This window comes from Perognathus longimembris, chromosome 16 (genome assembly GCF_023159225.1).
Source record: "Perognathus longimembris pacificus isolate PPM17 chromosome 16, ASM2315922v1, whole genome shotgun sequence".
Taxonomy (NCBI): Eukaryota; Metazoa; Chordata; class Mammalia; order Rodentia; family Heteromyidae; genus Perognathus; species Perognathus longimembris.
The window spans coordinates 6,913,252-6,937,268 of record NC_063176.1 but is presented as its reverse complement, the minus strand read 5'-3'; the positions used below and the strand labels follow the sequence as shown (position 1 = coordinate 6,937,268).

At 49.5% G+C, this 24,017-nt stretch overlaps 1 protein-coding gene across 1 annotated transcript in view; it reads left to right on the top strand.

Annotated features, from left to right (window-relative positions):
- The first annotated feature begins 20,849 nt into the window (after window positions 1-20,849).
- Window positions 20,850-24,017, top strand: part of Igfbp7 (insulin like growth factor binding protein 7) — a 59,723-nt gene continuing 56,555 nt past the window's right edge. The window contains exon 1 of the mRNA XM_048364811.1: window positions 20,850-21,316. Within this exon, the coding sequence (XP_048220768.1) occupies window positions 20,851-21,316 (466 nt within the window). The 5' untranslated portion in view covers window position 20,850. The remainder of the gene's footprint in view (window positions 21,317-24,017) is intronic.

The following is a 24,017-nucleotide window of genomic DNA, read 5'->3' as shown; positions in this document are numbered from 1 at the left end:
GTTGGCGGTGAATTTCACCACGGATAATGCTGAAGTCATCATCCTTCAAATGTGTGTGGATTGCAGTTGCTGTTACCTAATCCTCGCAGGGTGATTTGTAGCCAGAGACAAGACAAGGCAGGAGGGATGCCTCCGTGCGCGCCACGCTGGACCTTCTCCAGCCAATTTCCCATCCTGGATGATTTGATCTTCACGTCTAAGGCCTCAGTTTATGACACCCAAGGGACAGATGGATCGTCCGCATTTGACTAAGATGAAGACCCCTCTCTGTTCTTTCATCTTCTGCAGAACAGAATTCTTCCACAGTTACCTCAGATTCCCAGACTCGGCCACCACTGAACCGCTGCCGTCTTCGATGGTCTGACCTCCCGAGCCCCGTGTTCCTCCGGCCAGCCGTAAATGACGCCAGGTGGACACCGGCACACACGCGAGGCGGCCTCATCTCGTTCCAAACTGGACCACGCACCCTTCCCCCGCAAATGGAGCAGTCATTATATTCTGGGTTTCTTCTTCCTCCCGCCCCCCCCCCCCCCGCCTTTCTGATGCTTAAAAGCATTAAGCATCACTAGCTCACCTAGCTACTTCAAACCCTCTGGAAGACAGGTGGTTGGAATGGCTGGCTAACAGGCAACAGAGCTGTCGCAGCATCCACCTCGAGGGATGTTCAGTCCCTAGCAACCAACGTATCAGAGTGGTGAGTTCACCACAAAACTTCCCCCAGGGTAGGATTCAAAAGAATACTAGCTTCTCCTAAATCCAAGTACTTCCTTAGCACCTTGTTATAATGCCAAAAATGTCCCTATTCAAAGATTTATTTCAAGGGCTGGGAATGTGGCCTAGTGGTAGAGTGCTCGCCTCGTATACATGAAGCCCTGGGTTTGATTCCTCCGCACCACATATATATAGAAAAAGCCGGAAGTGGCGCTGTGGCTCACGTGGTAGAGTGCTGGCCTTGAGCAGAAAGAAGCCAGGGACAGTGCTCAGGCCCTGAGTTCAAGCCCCAGGACATGCAAATATATATATATATATCCTATATATATATATTTCAGTGAAGTCCAATCAAAGTGGGATCTCCAAATGGCACTTACAAAATCTAAATAGCAAAACCCACATAGATATGGCTGATTCTAAAAACCTGCCTATGGCCTTCCGACTACTCTCCCACCTCAGGTGGAAGGCTGAGGAGCAAATCTAGAACAGGAAACAGGAAGAAGGGAGCACTTTTTGAGAATCCACTGTGGGCCTGGCCCTTAGGATAAGCTGTTGAAAGGATATGAAGGGTAACCACTGAAGCGGTCTGGTCTTTCTGTAAGGGATGGAGGATGCAGATGCCCTTCTGTTTGGGAGAGACAGATGCACGTTTAGATGTTAGATGAGGGCAAAACAGAGCACTTGCAATGGGAAGTGACTAAGGTAGAAAAAAAAAGTAATATTCTAAAATATCTCTCGAGATGGAAGTGATCTGAGGGGGTAATCAGTAAAAGAGTGCTGGAGGCCTTGGATTGCAGATGGTGGGGGGAGAAAGAGAAAGAAACGAGAAAGAGAGAGAGAGAGAGAGAGAGAGAGAGAATTAAAGGCATAGAAGATACAGCACAAAGAAAAAGAAATAAGCCCTAAAGAAAGTAGAGGTCTTTTCTCAGAAAAAGAAAAGGTGTATGGTTTACCTTGAGATGGAGGCCTGTACGTTGAGAGACTGGGAGGAGAGAGGTTGGGGGATTAAGGCTAGAAGGTCCTGTGATAAAAAGGGCTTTAGAAAATGTCTGAGGGGTGTTGCTATCCTGAAACAAAAGAGCTAAACTGCTACTATTAGGAGGAGAATTTGGCATAAAGTAGGTGAGAGGAAACCTTTCCTATATCTAATGGTTATACAAAACAAGCCAGAGAAGAACTGTAGTGACTGTGGGAATCCTAGACAATGGTGGGACTGATTTAGAGGAGAATTTGTCAGTGGATCTTCTTGAGAGGAAATGACAAAGAAGCTGGGGTTCTCCTTGTGGTCTAAGTATCAGTTGAGTGTGTAAGAAATCTACTCTTCTAGGGAAAATGACTGCTAACTCTGAGGGAAGAGAAAGACGGAAAGTCAGAAGAAGGAAGAGAGTCGGCTTATTAGCTAGACAAAGTCACAGTTGATGACAGCAATACAGCCCTGGGATATGCAAAAGGAATTTTTTATCCTGTCCTGACAGTAATCCTTTTACTTAAAAACAAAGAAGGTGATTTGTCTCCCTGACTACATAAAGCATTACAAGTCTCTTAGTGGCATTTGATTGTGTTGAATGTTCTGTATACTGAATGCTGCCTCTCTTCAAGTCTCCCTGCCTCGGGTGTGTCTACCTGCTAGGACTCTTGGAAGAAACCAGTGCTTTAAGTCATAGGACTGAAAAGGCTGATGAGACTGGTTAAGTCTCCCAGAAACGTCAAGTCAAGTGGGATGATATCACCTCTATTCTCAAGCATCTCCCTGGTTCTGATTTGTGTGTGTGTGTGTGTGTCCTGGAGTTTGAACTCAGGGCCTAAGCACTGTCCCTGAGTTTCTTTTGCTCAAGGCTAGCACTCTACCACTTAAGCCACAGTGCACTTCCTGGTTTGTTCATATATATATATTTTAATGGAGATAAGAGTCTCACACTTTCCTGCCCAGGATGGATTTAAACTGTGATCCTCAGACATCAGCCTCCTGAGAAGCTAGGATTACAGGCGTGAGCCACCAGTGCCCGGGCCTGGATCTGACTTCATTACTCAACATACGTTAGGATTCTACCTAATCAGGCTAATCTTAGGTACAAGGATACCTTAGACTCGAGATGGTTTGTGCCATTCTGTAAACATCATTCTTGTGGGAATAGAAAGGCACCCACTAACTTCTAGTGATAAGATTTTTATACCTCTCTCTTTATGTTCAGAGTGAGAGACAATGACAGATACTTACCATTCACATACTATTTGAACTTATCTATAATTGTCTCATTTCACTGGTTTCCCACTCTTTCTAATGACAAAGCACTATGCCCTCCTACCCAGCCTCTCAGTGTCAAGGCAATGAGAAGCTGCTTACGTAGCTTTTTCAGTGTGCTTTTATTGTGCTTGGTTATGTCTTTCTATTAACAAAACATTCTCATTTCTCAGAAATGTGTGTCCTTATTTAGAATGTACGAGATTCTCCAAACCAGATACATCTGAGGAGACATGACAGGGTTTAAAATTTATGTGATACAATAAACCATTTGTTCTCAGTAAGCAGCACCAAGCGGGGCATTGCTGGCTTTCAGAATTCCAGCTGAGTACAAAACGCCAACTTCAGGCCAGCGTCTAATAGCTCACGAGGGTTGGTTGGGGCAGACGAAAGGGGTGCGTGCTGGAGTCATCAAACATTCAGGCAAAAACTGGCCGCTGCCATCAAAGCAGGCTCTGCATTCGCTTCTGTTCCCCCATGAGAGCTTCTGGTTCATTAAGACTAAGAACACTATGCATATTTTGATGCTTTGGAAAATAATAGCAGGTGGAAACATGAGCTTACCAAGACCATATTTCCAATTTATCTCATTATCCCTGACAGTACCCTCACCAGGAAATAGCTCGGTTGACTTGCTTCTTAGCCAGCAATCTACAAAACTCACTCGAGTGAGGATTTGACTTCCGTGCAAAGTGTAAGGGCCACAAGAAGAATAGGTTAGACAACGAGGAAGGTCTTTAAAGTCTCACCGACTGTCGACCCGTTTCTCTGGGGAGCACATCACCCCACCTCCTGTGAGACCGGCGACTTTACCATGGACAGTCAACTTTCATTGCTGCCGGAGGAAGAAAGAGGAAATGAAGGGAGGGAAGGGACCAGGCGATGGCCGGAGCCTCCCTTTTCTCCTGGAGCAAGTGAAGTGAAGAGAGCTAAGATTCATCTGCTTCAGGCAGCATTTCTCTCCTTGGAATTTTCCAAAGGGCTCGGTGTGGAAAACACACACCACAGAGCCATCTCATCCCCTACCTCCCCTCGCTAGGCTGCACCCATCTTCTTATTGCATTCTTTGGTGGTGTGTGGACGCAGACAGTGTGCTGAGGGAAGTCTAGCTCCGTGGGTCTGCTGGCAGCCTTGCACACGGACGGGAGATGGAGCTGGTAGGACTTGGCAACTCCCTATAGCTGCCATGTGAAATGTGCCCAATAATCCACCCATCAAATGCAGGAGGTGTGGAGATAATGACTACTTCCTGAACATCACGCTGTTTAAAAAGCCCTACTGAAGGGTTGGGAGAGATTCCGGCTGGCTTTTGTACATGTGTCTGTCCCAGGTGCTGCTGTTGGAGCCGCCTCGCTGAGTTAAACACACCACGCAGACATCGAGAGCAGGTGGTGGCTGGCCAGATTGCTGGCAGTCAGGGTGGTGGTTGTTTTTCTAGCTCCAGTAGTTGGCACAGGAATGCAGGCTTCAGTACAATCAGTAGCTTTCCATCCTCCAGAAAGGAATGTGTTTTCCCTAACACCAGTGCATAAAGACACTCTACACTTTCAAAAGCCTTTCTGAGACAAAAGTCCAATGCAGACTGCCACTCAGAAATGTCCTCAGATTATCTCTGCTTTTAAGCCTTTGGCATACAAAATTCAAGGACTCAAGGACTCCACTCAAGGACTGGAGATGTGGCCCAAGTGGCTTAAGAACTTGCCCAGCAAGTGCTAGGCCTTGAGTTCAATCCCCAGTAACACACACACACACACACACACACACACACACACACACACAGAGTAAAGAAGGCATGTGTAAAGGGGTGTTATGAAAGAATTCAAGGGAGAAAATAGCTCAGAAAAGCACAAGAACCAGAATTCAACTCAGAGCCACCTATGACTCCTGAATCTCCCATCTCTACTTTCCTCACAGGCTAGCCCTACCCTGTCAGCTATTCTTCTATTTGTTGGCCCTGGCCCCATGCCCACTAGCTTGTGCCAACTTGCTGGAAGGACCTTCACTGACCCCTCCCCATCTGATGACCTCTCCCTCTCCCAATTATATTCTATCAAATGATCTGTTTCCTCTATTGCCTCTAAATTGCTTCCTAGTCCACTCTAAACTCCATACTTTGTCTCATGCATCACCATAGTAACAGACCCTAGAACAATATGAAATGGCCAGCACTTAGTAAATGTTCATACATTGCCAGTCTACTATGAAAGGCCTGTGTTTCTTGGGTATTGTTTCCAAAAGAGGCCATCTGATTGGTTATCTAGGCAACCAATGGACTTGTGTCTTTAGTTCAATAAATTGTCCTTAGTCTAATCAACCAGGTCAAAGGGGAAGGGTCATAGATTGTCCTTTCCAAGGACTGTGGGGGATCCTGGATAAAGAAGACACTGAAACATGTCTTAAAAGGAAATCACCAATCGTTGCATAACACGTTCTTTACACAACACATTTACTACCCTAGTCATATGATCCATTCACCATCCAGACACCTGGCTCACATCCTGTTGGGTCTTTTGAATTTCTTAGATGTTAACTTGAGATACTGCCTCCCTTGGAAAGTTTCACTCTTGCTAATTCAACCCTTCCCATCAGTCTATAGATATGGTAGTCTTGTTTCAGAACTCAGCTCAGATTCCATCTGCCTCCTAGCCACTGCTTCTCAACTAGTCCTTTTTTCCCCCAAACTCAAGGGCTGTCCTGATTCAACCTCTACAGAAGGCTTCCTCTAGGTTTCTACCAAAAGAATGGTAAGAATCAGACAGTTAAATGTCACACGAAGACTCTAGCAGTGAAAGCCGGAAGGTATACTCACAGTTCGACACAGCTAAAGCATGACATGGATGCATGAAAGCCCTGTGCTCACACGGAGGTGGGTACAGGCTCCTGAGCAAGACCATTGGTGATTACCACGTGGCACAAAAAAGCACAGACGGGTGGGGCAAGGTGATGGATGGGTCAGGATAAACCCTGACCACCCGGTAAGACAGGGACACCAACTCTTTATGTAAATGCAGGTGGCTTCTAGATTTTACCACAGACCAATGACTATCAGTATTAGCTGATTAGCTGAAAAGTAACCATGTTCTTGAAGGAAACTTGAATTCATGCCATGAATTCAACTGTGATTCCAACTCTGTCACAGTCTGAAAAAGGCAAACCATGGAGCTACTAAAAAAAAAAAAAAAAAAAAGACCAGTACTTGCCAGAGATTCATGGCAGAGCCTAGAAGATTTTGAGGACTGTGAAACTACTCTGTCGAATGCCCCAGAAGTCCATACCAACAGAGGGCACACCAAATGTGAATCCTGATGTCAATTATGGACTCTGGGTGATGACGTGTCCATTTAGATTCATCAGTTATAACACATGTACCATTCTTTTTTTTATTTTTTTTATTTAATTTTATGGTCAAGGTGATGTACACAGGGGTTACAGTTACATACATAAGGTAGTGAGTACATTTCTAGTCTAACTTGTTACTCCCACCCTTATTTTTCTCTCACTTCCCTCCCTCCTGGTTGCACAGTTAATTCCCAACATATTGCCTGCCTTGTGAGTATCGCTGTGGCATTGGTTCGCCCTTTCTCCTCTCATCATGTGGATGTTCCCCTTCCCTTCCCTAATTCAGATCAGCCTATACAATGCCCTCGGTACCAAAGCCAAATACAGGGACAACGAAGGATACACCACAGCCAAGAAGAAAGAAATAATTTCACGTAGTACATTACAAATCACAACAACAATGAAAAGCCTCTTGTTTCCATATCCTGGAGTTCATTTCACTTAGCATCATCTTATATGATCATAACAACTGTACCATTCTTGTGAGGGATGGATAACGGGAGAGGTTGCGGCATACCAGGGCAGGAGATACATGGGAACTTCTACTTGCTGTTTGCGCCAGCTGTGAGCCTAAAGAGGCTCTAAAATAAACTCTCTAAATCTCTCCATATCTAGAGCCCACCCTCCAGATTGGGATAAAATTGCTCTGAGAAAGGACTCAGGCATTGAGAACCACTGGCTTGGAATTATATCAAAATGCACACCATTAAAGAAAGACAAGAGGCTGGGACTATGGCTTAGCGGTAGAGTGCTGACCTAGGCATGTAGGAAACCATAGGTTCGATTCCTCAGTACTACATAAACAGAAAAGGCCTAAAGGAGCACTGTGGCTCAAGAGGTAGAGTGCTTGCTAGCCTTGAGCAAAAAGAAGCCAGGGGTAGTACTCAGGCCCTGAGTCCAAGACCCAGGACTGGCAAAAAACAAAAAGAAAGAAAGAAAGACAAGGACTTTGGTTTCAAGGTGTTCTGAGCAGGAATCCCAACCCCACTACTTACTAGCTTGTAGGAGATGTCCCACAAGTCAATCCCTGAGCTTTGGCTAGGGTATAGCGCAATGGTGGCGCAATTGCCTAGTGTGTGCACTGAAAAAAATACACACACACACACACACACACACACACACACACACACACACACACACACACACAAATTTCTGAGCTTCTTTTCCATGCAAGCAAAGAGCTAATAATTCCTACCTCATGATTATAGTAAGGAGTAGCGAAAACATTCAACGCTCATTTCACTTAATAGGCTCTTGATGAAGTGTGTGGAAGAATTCCTTCCTTTCCACCGCCTGTCGTAAGGGGTAACACTATGTTTTAAACATGTTCACACTGAGCTTAGCGGAACACACTATAACCCAAGATACTTGGGAGGCTGACGCAGGAGGATGACAAGTTTGAGGCCAGCCGGGGTGATTAAGTAAGACCTTGTCTCAAAATGAAAGCGAGGCAGATAATAGAGACAGATAAATGGGTTGATAAGATAGATGGTGCATACATATATACACGTAAGACAACTTAGGGGCTAAGAAAGAGGGTCGCCTGGTCTTTGTGTCAGCCGCCTCAGCCCCCACTTGTGGGCAAGGTGCTTGCCAGGCAGATATATACCTGGAAATTGGCAGAGAGGTGGGTAACAGCTTCTGAATAAGATGTTGCACCTGGAGAAAGCTGTGGGTGGCAAAGACACTATAAAAACACACCACGAATGTGGGTCAGACATCTAACACACTTCTCAGGCCTATTTGTATGGGAGAAATAAAACACCTTGCCCAGATGACAGGGACAAATAGATTTCCAATTTTCATTAGCATAATAATAGTGTTCTGTTTCCAAATCCAAATTGAACAAAGCTTCCTGGCTTTTTCTCTGTACTTGACCTTCCTCCTACCAAATCTGAAACTAAATTGAAAATGGTATCAAGTGCTACAGAATGAAGCTGAGAGCTTATAAAATCTGGCTTGTGTTAAGCCAAGTTTGGGTATAAGAAAAATGTGTTGTGGGGGCTGGGAGTGTGGCTTAGTGGTAGAGTGCTTGCCTTACAGGCAGAAAGCCTTGGGTTCGATTCCTCAGCACCACATAAACAGAAAAAGCAGGAAGTGGCGCTGTGGCTTAAGTGGCAGAGTGCTAGCCTTGAGCAAAAAGAAGCCAGGGACAGTGCTCAGGCCCTGAGTTCAAGCCCCACGACTGGCAAAAAAGGAAGGCAGGAAGGCAGGAAGGAAGGCAGGAAGGCAGGAAGGCAGGAAGGAAGGAAGGAAGGAAGGAAGGAAGGAAGGAAGGAAGGAAGGAAGGAAGGAAGGAAGGAAGGAAGGAAGGAAAGAAATGTTGCAATTATTGGATGAGCTGTCATAGAAGAGATAAACAGAAAAAAGTAATTAGCATAACTATCTTACAACTTAATTTAGACTTGTGCCAACGTCAATGAGGGTAGGCTCCTACTTTACAGCATAAGGTACATGCCAGTTGTGATGGCCCATGTCTCTCATCTCAGAAACTCAGGAGGTGGTGATCAAGAGGATGGAGATTGGAGCCCAGCTTTGGACAAAAAGTAGCAAGATCCTGTACCAACAAACATGCTAAGTGGAGTGATACATTCCTGTGATCCCAGCCATGCAGAAAGCCATAGGTCAAAGGTCATGGCCCAGGGCTTGCCTGGACAAAACAAACCGCAGACCCTATGCAAAAAAAATAACCCAAGACTGGGATCGCAACTCAACTATGAGAGTGCTCACCTAACAAGAAAGGACCCTCAGTTCAAACCACAGTACTGCCAAAACAATATACGGAAAAATCCCAATATAGGAATGAGAGGATTAAAACAACATCAAGTACTACAAGGCAAACACTACACATGTAGATACACAGACACGCACACACAAATCTATTTAGGACCCTTATTCACAAACTGACTGATTTGTATGTTTTTCTCATCTGCAAACATGAGCTAGTACTTGTTCATTATCCTGTGTTGCAAATAAAGGTTTAGTGGAATGAAATGACACTCATATGTCTGAATATTACTTATGGCTGCTTTTATACCACAGAGCAGCCCACATGGGAAAACACTATAGGACAAGCCCTATTTTATGACAACATGGTCTTTTATTTCACCACCACAAACACTTAAACTAATTGGTTGACAAATGAAGTGGTAAAATGTGTGTTTGGCCAGGTGTTAGTAGCTCATGCTTGTAAGTCTATTCAGGATGCTGAGATCTGATGGTCATGGTTTATCTACCTTGGACAGGAAAGTCCATGAGACTCTTATCACAAATTAACCACTAAAAAGCCAGCTTTGAGTGGAAAAGATAAGGGATAGCCCCTAGGCTCTGAGTTCAAGTACAAGTACCAGCACCAAAAAATAAAATAAAATATGTATTTGAAGGTCTATGTTTTTGATGGAGTACATGGTGGGGTATGTGTGTGTACAATGTATAAATCATTTGGAATAAATTAGTAAACGTCATTTATACTACCAAGTATATAATAGTATATGTAATATATTACATATATTAAAGAGTTAAGTGTCATTAAAAGTAAGGAATTCATTTCAGCCTTGATTAGTAATTATTAGGCAATTAGTTATTTTCACCTATCACAGAAACTTAGAAAGACGATTCGTGTTTTTTCTTAGTTTATCCATGGAATGAATGCAAAAGGAACTGAAACAAGTGTGTTTAATTCAACTCAGCACTTTCTAACAGATGAAATAGTGTCAATTACATGCACTGCAGTTGTTTCAAAGCAAACTGAGACATAAAATACACTCGATTTAATTAAAGCATAAAAAGGAAATGAGGTATCAATGGTAAAAGAGTGAGAGCAGCAGTATTGGTATGGTAATCTGATTTATGTATCTCGATTTACTGCATCCCAAATTGTGTGGGTTTTAAACAGTCATTAATGGGAATCCAGTTAAAACAGAGTAACAGAGGAGGGGGGAAAACAATTTAAATAAGTGACATTTTTCTTTTTTTGCACTTAGCTATCTTCTAGAAAAAGGGTTATTAAATTTTTAAACCAGTTTTTAATCAAAGTTTAGGAGTATAATATTTAATTGAAAACAACAGCAGATGTCCTTTTTCAAAACATCTTTCTCCGTGGTTAAATCAAGGTCTGCAGAATTATTTAATGAGATAATTGTTGGTCTGTGAATGCGCAGCAATTCATATGCACTGTGACAGTAAAATACTCAGCTTTGGAGGCCCGTGGCTTTCTGCTTCTCCTATCTCTCCTGTGTGGTTGTTTTGAATGCTGAACAGGCTTTGGACTAAGCTAGCTGGTATTGTGAAAAAGATAAGCAACCAATGGGAGATGTTTCTAGAAATCATTCATTCATTCACTCCTGCGTTCACGTACCTACTGGACCGAGTACTGGAGATTCAGCATGAGGAGCCAGCTTCTAACACAAGCCATTATCGTTGAGCTTCATAGGCTGCTGGCTGGGTGCAGAGCAGGGACGCTAAGGTGAACGCACTGCTGGGCCTAAGACTTACCCAACACTCGTCCAGCCTAGAGACGGCTGTGCTAAGACCTCCAGGATGAGCGGGGAAGTCCGGAGGACAGAGCACGTGGTCTGTGCTTCCCATGGCCCCTAGTCTTTTTAAAATAGAACACAAAAGCCAGCCAGATTCCAAATAAACCCGGGCAAGAGTTTGTTTTTCTTTCTACCCTAAAAGCAGACCGCAAAAAAAAAGGAGTTTGGAAATGGCTGGGAATGCAGGCCCAATGGATGGAATGGGAAAGCTAGAGGGAGGGAGGGAGGGGAGGGGAGGGAGAGAGAGGGGAGGGAAGGGAAAGAGGGAGGGAGGGAGGAAGGGAAGGAGGGAGGGAAGGAGGGAGGGAAGGAGGGAGGGAGGGAGGGAGGGAGGGAGGGAGGGAGGGAGGGAGGGAGGGAGGGAGATGGACTGTCTGGTACGTGGACACAGGTGGAAAGGATACGACAGAAGATAAGCGAAAGCCGTCCAAGCGTGAGCCAAACCCAGGCAGCAGAGCAAGAAGAGCTGACCCTTCTGCTCTGAAGGTGGCTGGCATCTACACGTGGGGGTGCAGCCTAAGACAGGATTCCAGGCTTGGCTGGGGTTCAGGAGCAAGACAGTTCCCAGAAAGGAAATGGGTAAAAGAGACAGGGTTCCCATCGTCAGGAAAACAAGGTCTTGAGATGAGGTAAATGCTCAGATTCTCCAACGAATCCCAGAAGCAAAGAGACGGCACAGGAGAACCTCAGAGAGGCTGGCTCTTCCATGTTCAAGCCGCTGAGTTTGGCAGGCCAGCGAGGTCAAAGGAAGGAAGGTAGAGGTGATGTAGCTGGCGGACAGGTTTGAGTCTTGCTTTTCAAAAGCTGTAAGAAATCTGGCATCTTTCTTATCAAACTGGGGATGATACATCGGCAGTATTTACCTGGGTGTTGTTAAAATTAAAAATACAGAACAAAATCTCTTCTGAAGAAGAAGAACTTTCACGGGGGAATGGAACCCAAAACCAGAGTTGCAATTGGGGACATACATGCATAGCTGGACCTGGTCAAGTGACCAGGACTGCCTCACAAGGCCTACATTAGGAATTTCATGTTCCTGCCAGGCACTATGGCTCATCACTGTATTCCTAACTTCGTAGGATTATACAGTTCAAAGCCCGCCCTGGCAGAAAAGTCCACGAGATTCCACTTCCAAAACAACCAGCGAAAAAGCTGGGCTGGAGGCCTGGTTCACATGGTAGAGCGCCAGCTGAACAAGCCAGCCCGAGCCCCGGTCCTGGCCAGATTGGCGTTTCTCATTGGTTCGAGGCAAGTATATCTGTAAGGAGCTTTGATTCATCCCCGCGGAGCCGCTCCTCACGGAATCACACTGAGGATGCGAACGAGAAAGATGTTCAAGCAACGAAAATGGCGTAGCTGAGGGATCTCATTGGCCACATGAAGCCGGCTTCTCCGGGATTCCGCAGCATCCGTCACCTCCACTCAGAGGCTGATGGGGTGAAAGGCTCTCTTCTGGGGCTGTCCTGAAAGACCGCCGGGCACACCAAGATCACCCCACTCTTGCAGTTGCGTGGCTTCTGCCGGGCCCCAGGCTAGCCACTCACCTGCCCCTGAAGCCCCCCACCCCGGGGGCATTCGAGGTTCCACGGAGGCCCTGCCTTCTCTCCCCCTCCTTGAGTCTCAGCCCCGCCTTGCTTGGCGGAGGGAAGCCGCTACTTCACCCGCCCCCAAAGAGCTTCGACATTCAAGCCCATTGCCAACCGTATGGATCCTTCCCGTGAGGTTCCAGGAGTCAGGACAAGGTAGGCTGAGGACACAAGTGTTACCTGGGAACCTGGCGGAAACCCTAAAACTGTGCCCTCTCACAGAGGTGCGATGTGCTCAAATGACCTGCAAGCACGCCACTGCACGGCGGTTGCCAGGGAGTGGGCCTTTCCATGCTCCAGTGCCCCCTCTGCTCTAGCCATCAGCCCTTCTCCTTACAAGCAAGCAACCCAGGGAGCCCTGGAGCCGTGAGCGGCCTGGTCGGGGCCATGGCTTGGCATCTGAAGCCTGAGGGTGTAGGAGTTGTCAGAACAAAAATGGAGTCACTTGTGTCAAGCCCTAACAAGGAGAGAAAAGAAGAAGACAGGAGTTCATAAAAGAGAGGATCTAATGTGTACATGACTGATAAGAACCGTCACAAAGGACTGCTGGAATCACAGCCTCGCACAAAGGGCTCTGCAAACTCGCACACGCACGCACACACACACACACACACACTTCTGCAAGGACATCACCCTGCTAACCGCCGCATCTCGGACTGACGCCACTCTGTGATTGTTCTCTGCAGCCAGGGATAGTTATTTCAAAATGCCTTATGTAATCATTCTTCCTTTGTCTCTAAAAACTTCCGCTTGCCTCCCGCTCCTCAAGTAGCTCACGCTTCACTACGGCACAGGAGTTCTGACTGCAGTGCTCTGCTGTTCCCGAAAAACTACCTTTTCGTGTGTGTGTGTGCGTGCGTGCGTGTGCACGCATGTACACACCCACCCACACCCACACAGACCAGTTCTCAGGCTCAAACTCAAAGCCTGTGCACTGTCCCTTCGCTTTTATGCTCCACACTAGTGCTCTAGAGCCACAACTCCACTTCTAACCTCCCGGTGGTTAATTTCATTTTGTTGTATTTTATTTTGGCCAGTCCTGAGGCTTGAACTCAGGGCCTATCCCTGAGGTTCTTTGTGATCAAGGCTAGCATTCTACCACTGGAGCCACAGCACCACGTCTAGCTTTTTCTGAGTAGTTTATTGGAGGTAAGAGTCTCACAGGCTTTCCTGCCTTGGCTGGCTTGGAACCATGATCCTCAGATCTCAGCCTCGTGAGTAGGGAGGATTACAGGAGTGAGCCACCATCTGGTGCTTAATTTGAGATGTCTCTCAGACTTCCTGCGTAAAAGCTGGCTTCGAGTCACTATTCTCAGATCCGAACCACCTGAGTAGCCACCAGCACCCAGCTTCTGAATTCTGAATTCACATGATGGAGCAGAATTCAAGGTAATCACAAGAACATCTTCCATGAGGAGTTTTTTGTCAGGTTTCTCTGCACATCTGATGCCCTAGGATCAAGGCTCGTGGCATGCTTGAGAGCCGCACTGTTTTAAGTGACCTCTAGAGAGTCCTCCAAACCCTCTAACATGAATTTTATAGGCCATTAATGCCTTTTCAATTATACCATTAGCCTCTTCCTGCGTGGCCTAGCTCTTTTCAAAGAGCAGATACAGAATACAGATAAGAAATCTGTTTCTGCCCTTTATTACACAATGAGATTTTTATCGCTGAGACTTTACCAATAGGAGAAAACAAACATCTGGGGCCATCTTTGAGTCAAATGTCCTGCAGTCTCTGAAACAAGAGATAACAATCACTTGGGAGGCCTTGACTTCCTGCTCCACAACTATCCCTTAGGGCAGACTCGGGGTGTACCCAGCCACGCTGGCCATCTTCCTCCACACAAAGGGGTGGAGCGATCGCGAATCCTCCAATCTCCCGCGTGGAAAGCTCAGCCGGTCTCCCGACTCCTTCCACACCAGTCAGTTTTCAAAGTCCTGCAGTGCTTTAAGATTTCCCACTCACCCCTTCCCTTCTATTTCCAGGGACCACCATCTAGGGTGGCCCCCCGAGTCGTGCTGCACCCCAGCCTAATTCTGACCAGAGCTCCCTACCTCTCACGGACATTTCCAGTAGGGGCGGACAAGTATCTGCGGCCCTACTCCCATTCTGGCCGGCTGGCCGTAACTCCCTTGGAGCTGGCACTCGCCGCGGCCTGGGCGGGGGGCGGCCATTGGCAGGAGCTGCACGGCTGATCGTCTCTAGTCTCCATTCACTCGTACCTTGTGGTAGCTGACGGCCAAGTCTGTATCCCGCACAAAGTGATGAGCGCCAGGCAGGGGCCATTCTCCTCTCACGTCACGGTCTCACTACAGCACACGTCGGCCCTGGCCTCTCCCTTGCACCCCTCGATGGCTCACCATCATGTGTCAGGGTCTAAAGGCCCAAGCATGGGGGGGGGGGGGCAAACCCTTGGGCATTTGGCCTCTGCCCTCTCTCCGGAGTCACCTTTTCCCTGAGCCTACCTTGCTTCAGCCCCACTGGGCTTTCTCTCGTGGCTGGGATGGGTCACCGTGATTCCCGACGGCTTAGCCTCTTCTCCTGCGCTCTTTGTCTGCATCACAGTGATCGCTCTGCCCCACCCCACCATCTACTTGACGACACTGCAGGAAAAAACGGAGCCATGACAAAGATGGCTGATGACGAATACAACACTGTTGGCTAGAATAACTTTTCCCTTTGTCTGAAAATGACTGTCCCAAACGACACGTTTCAGAATGTGCATTCCCCATACTCCTAAAAAAGAGAAAGAAGCAATCAAGAATTGGACCCAAACACTCCTTGATGCTACATTTCTCCCCTTCGTTCGTTCGTTCGTTCACTCATTTGTTCATTCTACCTTTCCCTGTCTATATAAAAGCAGACTGAGGTGACGGAGAATCTAGGGGAGAATGCAAGACATTCCTCATAGACTTGTTTCCCTCACTCCCTGCAGGGAGGAGCCAGAGATCTGTGACGTGCGCAAGCAAAGCAGCCGGCGCGGGGAGGGGAGGCAGGCCTCGTCCGCCCCTGTGCGCGCCCGCACGGATGGATGCAGCAGGGACAGCGGCACGGGACCACGCCTGTCCTGTCCGTGCAAGGAAGGCACTGGCCTGAGAAGCCTGGGAAATGCCCTATCAGGAAGGATGCTCACCCTTCCTCTGAGGGTTCTGGAGTGTTCTATGGGCTGGGGGCATGATGAAGCAAAGTGGGGTAGAAGAGACTAGAAGGGCACATCTTTCACACGCCAAAGATCTCTCGGTCAAAGATCACCAAGGACATCCGAGACGGTCTCCATCAACTCCAGGCCTGCCCTGGAACTCACTGTGGACCCCGGGTACAGACTACCAAGTGCTGGGATGACAGCCATCCATCCCTGCGCCCTGCTGGACACGGCTGTCACTAACACGTGACGATTCTTACGCAGCTCGGCACAGCAGAATGGACACCACGTTGAAGTCCAGGGGGTCTCCGAAGAGAGCACCAGAAAGAAGCTATTACAGGAACCTGGACTTCAGCTGAGTAGATCAGGCTAAGGCCAAGGAAGCAGGACCTTGCTGTCAACTGGATGCTGTCAGACAGCAGAGACAGAACTGGGGGCATGCCTCCAATGCGACCAAATGTGCCCAGCAACCTCAAGGCCCTGAGTTCAATCCCAGGACCACGAAAAATTAAAAATAAGCCAACTATAGGCTTGCCACCTTTTAAGTAACCCACGGTCAAAAGATCCGACCATATGACATGGAGAACTCCGGGGGAAAACAAGTAAGTCTTAAATCACTTGTGTGACGGCGTAGTGTTATAACTGTTCTATTTTTATTAGTAGTTGTTATTCATCTCTTATGGTACCGATTTAGAAGTGAAACTTCATCACACATATGTATAAGAAAAAAACATTGTATATACAGGGTTTGGCACCACCTAGGGTTTCAGGGGTCCATGGCGGGTTTGTAAGGCCTCCTCCGTGGCTAAGGGAGGAGTACTACTACACCTAGTGCCTCTTACCTGCAGGGAAGACGGAGTGGGTGGGGTAAGAGGAAGCTGGCGCTGGGGAAGTAGCAGGCTCGTGTAACGAGGCAGGCAGATGCTCGGTGTTTGGTGGGTGGCCCAGTGGCCTCTTCCACAGAGGACGTTCTGTCAGGCTGTGTATGTCCAGCAGAACAGCACGGCCCCGCCGTAAGCATCATCGGGGTTTGCAATAACACTGGGGCCTCGCTGTTAATGTCAGGTCAATTTGTAATAACACCGCGGTTGTACTGAGAGATTGGCTTCGTTCCTGGACAGCAGGAGCTGCTTTCCTCCTTCCTCAGTGGAGATGCGGCCGCTCCTTCAAGAACCCAACACCTGGGCCCAACAAGAGAGCTTGTCTGCTGGGGACCTGCCTCACACCAATCATCCACGATCAGTCAAATTACCAGAAAAGAAACAACAAGCGATAATGAACGGACTGGAAGTAGCCAGAGTCACAGAGAAGTAGCACTGCCTCCCCTCCCCCGAGCCTCTCTGTCCTAGGCTCAGGAATAGACAGGAGAAAGACCAGGGAGAAGGGAGAGGATAAAAACAGGTCCTGGTCTTTACCTCCCTAAAGTCACTCCACTAGCTGGTTCCAAGGGGGACAGACTAGTTAGCTACTGCTGCTATAACAAAATACCCTAGGCTTAAACATCAGAACTATTCTTCAATTACACACCAGTGCTATGGAATTGGGGCCCCACCCAAATGGTCTCGGTCTAAGTTCATTATATCCTTAAAGACTCTGTCTCCAAATACAGCCGTAGTTTGAAGTACTAGGGACTAGGCCTTCATAGGTGAGGTTAGGGAAGTAAGAGAACTCTTCAGCCCCAAGCAGGTCTGCTTTCATTTTCTATTTCTTCTTTTATAACTCTTTTTTTGTTGTTGTTTGTGCTTCTACCTGGGCTTGAACTCAAGTCCCTAGAGCGAGCACTCGAGGCTGGTGCTCTATCACGTGATCCACGCCTCCAGCCCTTCTGTTTCTTGAGTTGGTGTTAGTCGCTTGTGCATGCGCAAAGGCCTGCCCACGTAATTAGGCACTACGAGGGTGGCCAATTACAAGCCAAGGAGAGGGGCCCGATATATATATAGGCTTTCCCTTCGGGTCCTGCAAGGGAACGAACACTGAAAACATCTTGGCGCCGGGCTCCCAGACAGTGGGAACATCCACTTCCGTTAAGATCTCCAGTCCGAGGACTTTGCTGTAGGAGCAGCCTTGGCAAATTAACAGAGAGAACTAGGCATGATGGCGCCTGTCTGAGTACACCCCACCCCCCAGGAGGCTAGGGAGAGGGAGAGGAGAGCGGAGGGCCGGCTGGACTAGATGGCTGTATAGCGAAAGGCAAGGAGAGAGGGGAGGGGGGAAGAGGACAGGGACGGAGGCAGAGACAAAGCTAGTGACACAGAAAGTAACAACCGAAACAAATACAAACAAAATCTTCCAGGAAGCAAAGCCCCTTTGCAATGGCTTCCCTGGGGAAAGCTACATCGTAATAAACTCTACCTTAAAACATGAGAAAAGAAGTGGGATCCCTTCCCGACCCACCCTTAACTCACTAACTCGCCCAAGCTACTCTCTCCCTAATACCAAACCCAGATGAAGACCTCTTACAAACACTAAAAACCAGTATCCATCAGCAAAATGTGAGCAAATCAAATCCAGAAGCCAACGCGAGTGCAGCTGAGTCAGCCATTCCGTCTTTCCTGCACAGAGGCACAGTCAGATTTCTCTCTAAAGGCCCCACTCTCCTTCTTACTCTCCTGGGATTAACCCCGGATCAACCACCCACCGCTACCCGCAAGACCTCAGCTGGACCGGCAGCATGGCAGGCTAGGTGCTCCTCCAGCCAAGGGAGCGGATGGCTGGCATCGCTTGCCGGAAGGGCTCCCCAAAGGCACCCCGCTGCCCCCCATGCTTCCATGCACTGTAGGCAACGAGACCCCAAGAGTGTATGGCTGTTGTCACACACACACACACGCACGCACACACGCACACACACACGCACCTGGCCACCAGCACTCTCGCTGGCTATCTTCCCTTCCTGCTTGCCTCCTCCCCGCCCAGCACCGCCCCCCCCTCCCCGGACAGCAGAGCCTACCATGAGCCTCCCAGCAAGCTACTCGCCCTGGAGCACGTCTGGAAGTTGCTTCGGAAACTCTAACCCATAATCGGTCATAGAATCCGTTAGGTAGAATGTAACTGGCACGTGAATTTAGGACACAGCGCACCCTGAGTCTGGTTTGCGAGGCGCTGTGAACAGGGCCACGTCAACTGTGTCTATGACGGTGGGACACAGGTAAGAAGAGCCGGGACTCCTCTGCTCTAGAGACTTGTTGGCTTTTTAAGCAACTGGCACGTCAACACACAGTCTTTGAGACTTTCTAGAATATGGTAAGAAGGGGCCAAAATCAGTGCTATAGTTTCTAGAGTGTTCGATTCTCACCTCCCAATTTTGCAACCATGGAATTTTCAACAGCAGTTTGCAATAATAACCCCAGGGAGCTAGGTGGGGACGAGTTCACCCCCATCCAGCTGCTGTGAACTGCTAGCTAGCCATCCTACAGCCCAAGGAGCACGCCCAGGAACAAAATCCTAAATGGGACATGCAGAACAATGCATGCCTATTTAATGTTCAATCTTACAATGGACACAACTTTAGGGCCTGCACAGAAAGGGTATGGAGGGCCCAGATTCTCAGGGAAAGCCTTTGCAGTGAAGGAGAATCTCTGAGCCACTGAGGAAGAGTCCACCGTCTGTCTCCAGAACCGTATGGGAATGTGGGTAGAAATGAGGAGGCTTTGGGTGCTTCAAGGCACCGCCGCTGAGCAGCTGGACTCCCTGCCAGCCGGGCCATGGACTTTGCACAGTTCTGCTCAGCAGAGGCTCCGCGGAGACTCAGCTCAAGCCAGAGACCCAGCCCTCACTTGGGTTCCAGTGTCACACTACTTAAAATTTAACTTGGAATAAGACAGCACCAGAGGGGGTTCTGAGGGAGAGAGAGAGACGGGGGGGGGGGGGGGGGGGAGCGGGGAAGGAAGAGAGGGAGGGAAGGAGGGAGGGAGGAAGGAAGGGAGGGAGGAGGGAAGGAGGGAGAAGGAAGGAAGGGAGGAAGGAAGAAGAAAGAATGAGAGAAGGAAAGAGAGAAAGAAGGAAAGGAAGAAAGGAAGAAAGAAAGAAAGAAACAAAGAAAGAAAGAAAGAAAGAAAGAAAGAAAGACAGAGAGAGAGAGAAAGAAAGAAAGAAAGAAAGAAAGAAAGAAAGAAAGAAAGAAAGAAAGAAAGAAAGAAAGAAAGAAAGAAAGAAAGAAAGAAAGAAAGAAAGAAAGAAAGAAAGGGGGCTGGGGATATGGCTTAGTGGCAAGAGCGCTTGCCTTGTATACTTGAAGCCCTGAGTTCAATTCCCCAGCACCACATATACAGAAAATGGCCAGAAGGGACATTGTGGCTCAAGTGGCAGAGTGCTAGCCTTGAGCAAAAGGAAGCCAGGGACAGTGCTCAGGCCCTGAGTCCAAGGCCCAGGACTGGCCAAAAAAAAAAAGAAAGAAAAGAAAGAAAAGAAGAGAGAGAGAGAGAGAGAGAGAGAGAGAGAGAGAGAGAGAGAGAGAGAGAGAGAGAGAGAGGGAGAGAGAGAGAGGGAGAGAGAAGGAGTGGGTCCAGTATTGTCCTTACTACCTGGCACCCAAAAATCACACTAAGCCTATGACACCCCCCCCAAAATCCACATTTCAAAAATAAATAATAAATCAACAGGTCCTCGAGGCCGCGGCTGCACTCAGGGGACACGGTGTTGAAAATGATCTCTACAACTTGGGGGGGCGCGGATGGGAGGGAAACCGGGGGGGGGGGGGGGGAGGGCGACCCTGTCCCCAAAGCCGCGGGCTCGCTACCCGACTATGAACCTCTCCGTGCATCGCCTCTATCATAACAGTAAAAAATGAACTGTAAAAATAACAGCTATGCCAAACTTTAAAAGACAAAAAAAAAAAAAAAGTTCCCCAAAGAACTCTCCAGACGATTGAGCAATCCGTCTCCCACAACTGTGGAAAGTTCTGGAAGCCACGGCTGTTGTCCAAAAGTTTAAAAATTAAGTATATATATATAATATATTATATATATTAATGTTAAGCCGCGATCGCGGCGGGCCGGGCGGTCTCCGGGGGTCTGGGAGGCCCGGGAGCCCGCGGGGTGCGGGGATCCCCCCACCCACCCCACCCACCCCACCCCTGCGCCCCGGGCTCGGTGCGCGCGCCGCCCCGCGGCTGGGGACGGGGAGGGGGGGGGGGCGGCCGGCGGAGGGGCCGGGCGGGGCGGCCCGGGGGTGGTGGGGAGGGGCGGGGCGGGCTTCCCGCGGACGCCGGGCAGGGCCGGGCCGGGCCGGGCGGGGCGGCGTCGGGGTTTAAGGCTCCGCGGGGGCCCCGGGCGCGCTCAGTCCGCCGCCGTGGAGATGGAGCGCTCGCTGCCGCTGCTGCTGCTGCTGCTGCTGCCCGGGGCGCGGCCGCCCCCCGCCGCCGGCGCGTCCCCGGCCGCCTGCGGCCCGTGCGCGCCCGCCGCCTGCCCGCCGCTGCCCCCGCGGGGCTGCGCGCTCGGGGAGACGCGCGACGCGTGCGGCTGCTGCCCGGTGTGCGCCCGCGGCGAGGGCGAGCCCTGCGGGGGCGGCGCGGGCGGCGGCGGGCACTGCGCGCCGGGCATGGAGTGCGTCAAGAGCCGCCGCCCGCGGCGCAAGGGCCCGGCCGGCGGCCCCCCCGGGGCGGCGGCGAGCGGCGTGTGCGTGTGCAAGGCGCGCTACCCGGTGTGCGGCAGCGACGGCGCCACCTACGCCAACGCCTGCCGGCTGCGCGCCGCCGCCCTGCGCGCCCAGAGCCGCGGCGACCCGCCCGTCGTCCAGCTCAGCAAGGGCACCTGCGAGCAAGGTGGGCACCCGCGCCGTCCTCCCCCCCCCCGCTCCCGGCCTGCACCCGACGGGGCGACCCCCCGGGGCCCGCCAGGGCGCTCAGCACACACCCGACGGGGCGTCCGCAAGGTGCCCGCGATGGTGCTCAGCACACACCCGACGGGGCGTCCACCTGGTGCCGCGATGGCTCAGGACGCATCCGACGGGGCGTCCCCTTGGTGCCCGTGATGGTGCTCAGGACACACCCGACGGGGCGTCCCCCCGGCGCCCGCCATGGCGCTCAGGGCGCACCCGACGGAGCGTCCACCTGGTGCCCACGAGGATGCTGGGGCCTCACCCGACGGGGCGCCCACCTGGTGCCCGCGAGGGTGCTCAGGATGCACCCGACGGGGCGTCCGCCCGGTGCCCGCGATGGCGCTCAGGACACACCCGACGGGGCGTCCACCTGGTACCCATGAGGGCTCAGGACACACCCGACGGGGCATCCTCCTGGTGCCCGCAGCGGCTCTCCATAGCAAACTTGGAGCCATGCGGGAGGGGAGGAGTCGGCAGCCGCCCGAGGCCAGGAGCCATGGGCGATGCCAGCCTTCCTCCTCGGGGTTTTATTGTTTGAGGGTGGGGGGGGGGCCGGGAGGGGGGGTGGGGGGGTTTATTTAAGGTTTGGTGCAAACGCCAAGAAAGTGAGGGATCCCAGAACCCAGTGTATAAATAGCAGAGGTTCCGACCCGGCGCGCCCTGCCCTCCCCAACCCGGCCTCCCCCCCTCCAGCTCCTGGCTCAACAGCTGGCAAATCCACCCAGGAGCGCTGCGCCCGCGGCTTTGGGGAGCCAGGGGTGCCTGCTTCCCTCATCGTTCTTTCTAGAGCGGAGGAGAAGGGAGAGTTTTAATGGCGGAGTACCTTTTAGAGAGTTGTTTGTTCCTCCTTCTGTTCCCAGATTGTATTTTAAAATTCGTTTCCTGTTTCTTCATACGCGCTTTAACAAGTTTTCTGCCGATGCTCAAACCGTCATCTAGCGAGCTAATGACACTTGTGGGCCAAAAATAAAACACAAACTCTTTGAGTGGAAGAACTTTTATGATGTCGTTTCTGTTGTGGACTTTATGACCATTTGGTTTCTCCTTCTTGTTCTTTCACTTACTTATTTGTTCTTTTCCGGGGGGCACAGTTTGTCTCCAGGATGCACTGTTCGGCAGGAATGCTTTTGAGATTGGGTTTGACTGTTTATTTTATTCCATACAAGCCCACACTTGCCATAAACGAAATGAGACAAAATAAAATCTGCACTTGGAGAAGAGAATTAAGTCTAACGCCTGAAATAAGTTTCCATCAACAGTCATTGCAAGGGAAACTTAGAAATCTGAGCTTGGCAGTTCCTCTCCTAGTCTCAGCCAAGGTAAAGGAGGCCGGGAAAGGCAATTATTTGATGGAGAGAAGCTGCTGCCTCTCTGACGAATTTCACACTTTCTCCAAATTTCCAAACAGTTCTTTCTTTAGAGCTTTTCCCAGAAGTCCATCTGCTAGTAGGTTATATGTCATTCATTTCCAAGTTCACCACTGGAAATCTTCCATGGCGTAACTTACTCTGGGCTGTTTTATCTCTTTAATCTGAGGAAAGCACAACCCCACTTAATCCACGCCTATGTGCCAGCAGCAACAGCTATTTGCGCTTTTGGATTTCATGATATGATGTATCAATCATCATAAAAAGAAGCATGTGCTTTAAGAATTCATCTAAATATTGAGATTTTCTTGGAAGCATTCCAAGAGAAATTTTCTCCCCAGTCCTTTCAAAGTCGCTGGGATTTGTCTGATCAGAACAGAACATTGAGCCGGGCAGCGGTGGCTCACATCTGTATTCCTTGCTACTCAGGAAGCAGAGACCTGAGGCCCACCATTCCAAGCCAGCCCTCACAGACAAATCCAGCGCCTCTCATCTCCAAGGAACCAGCCAAACGTCAGGAGTGGCTCGAGTAGTAAAGTGCCCGCCTTGAGCAAAAATCCAAGCCAGAGTGTGGGTCCCTGAATTCAAACCCCAGAACCGGTTGGGGGAGGGGAGGGGGGTGGAAAGGAGAGGACCAGAGCGTTATTAGCCTGGTGGTTTTCTTTAGACATTGTTGTTCTCTCATCTGCAGCTAGTTTTATCCCATGTCCTCTCCTGCTTCTTAGTTCTGCCACCACTTAACACAGAAGGATGGTACGGCGTTGAGTCTGGTGTTTCCTACAAAGGCAGGGCCTCATTTTTCATCCAGCATCTCAGAAATGCCTTGCTTTTCCTCAGACCTGGGAGAGGTTCGGATAAACAGCATCTAAAACTGGAACCCTTGATGTACACTAGCCTTTCCTCCCACCCTGAACTGAGCTGTATGGGGTCTGGTTGTAGGAGGTATCAGAAAGAGAGCAGAAGAGATACAGAGAACGGGATAGAAACCGGGTGTCCTGGTATATTTCTATTGAATCTTGGATGTGCTTGGACAACTTGCTAATGACAATCAGAAGCCAACTAGACAGAGCACAGTTTACTCCTATGGCATTCATACTAGAGCTTTGCAAAGAATAGGAAAGACATTTTCTACCTTGTTCCAGGTATTTCTGTCCTCAGAAGAAAGTTGAATAATGTTTGACTCTTGCAGAAAGGAGGCGTGGTAAGACAGCCCCAACAGTGTACATTTTTTAAGTCTCATTTAACATACACTTGTTGAAAAGATAGCAGCCTGTTTGC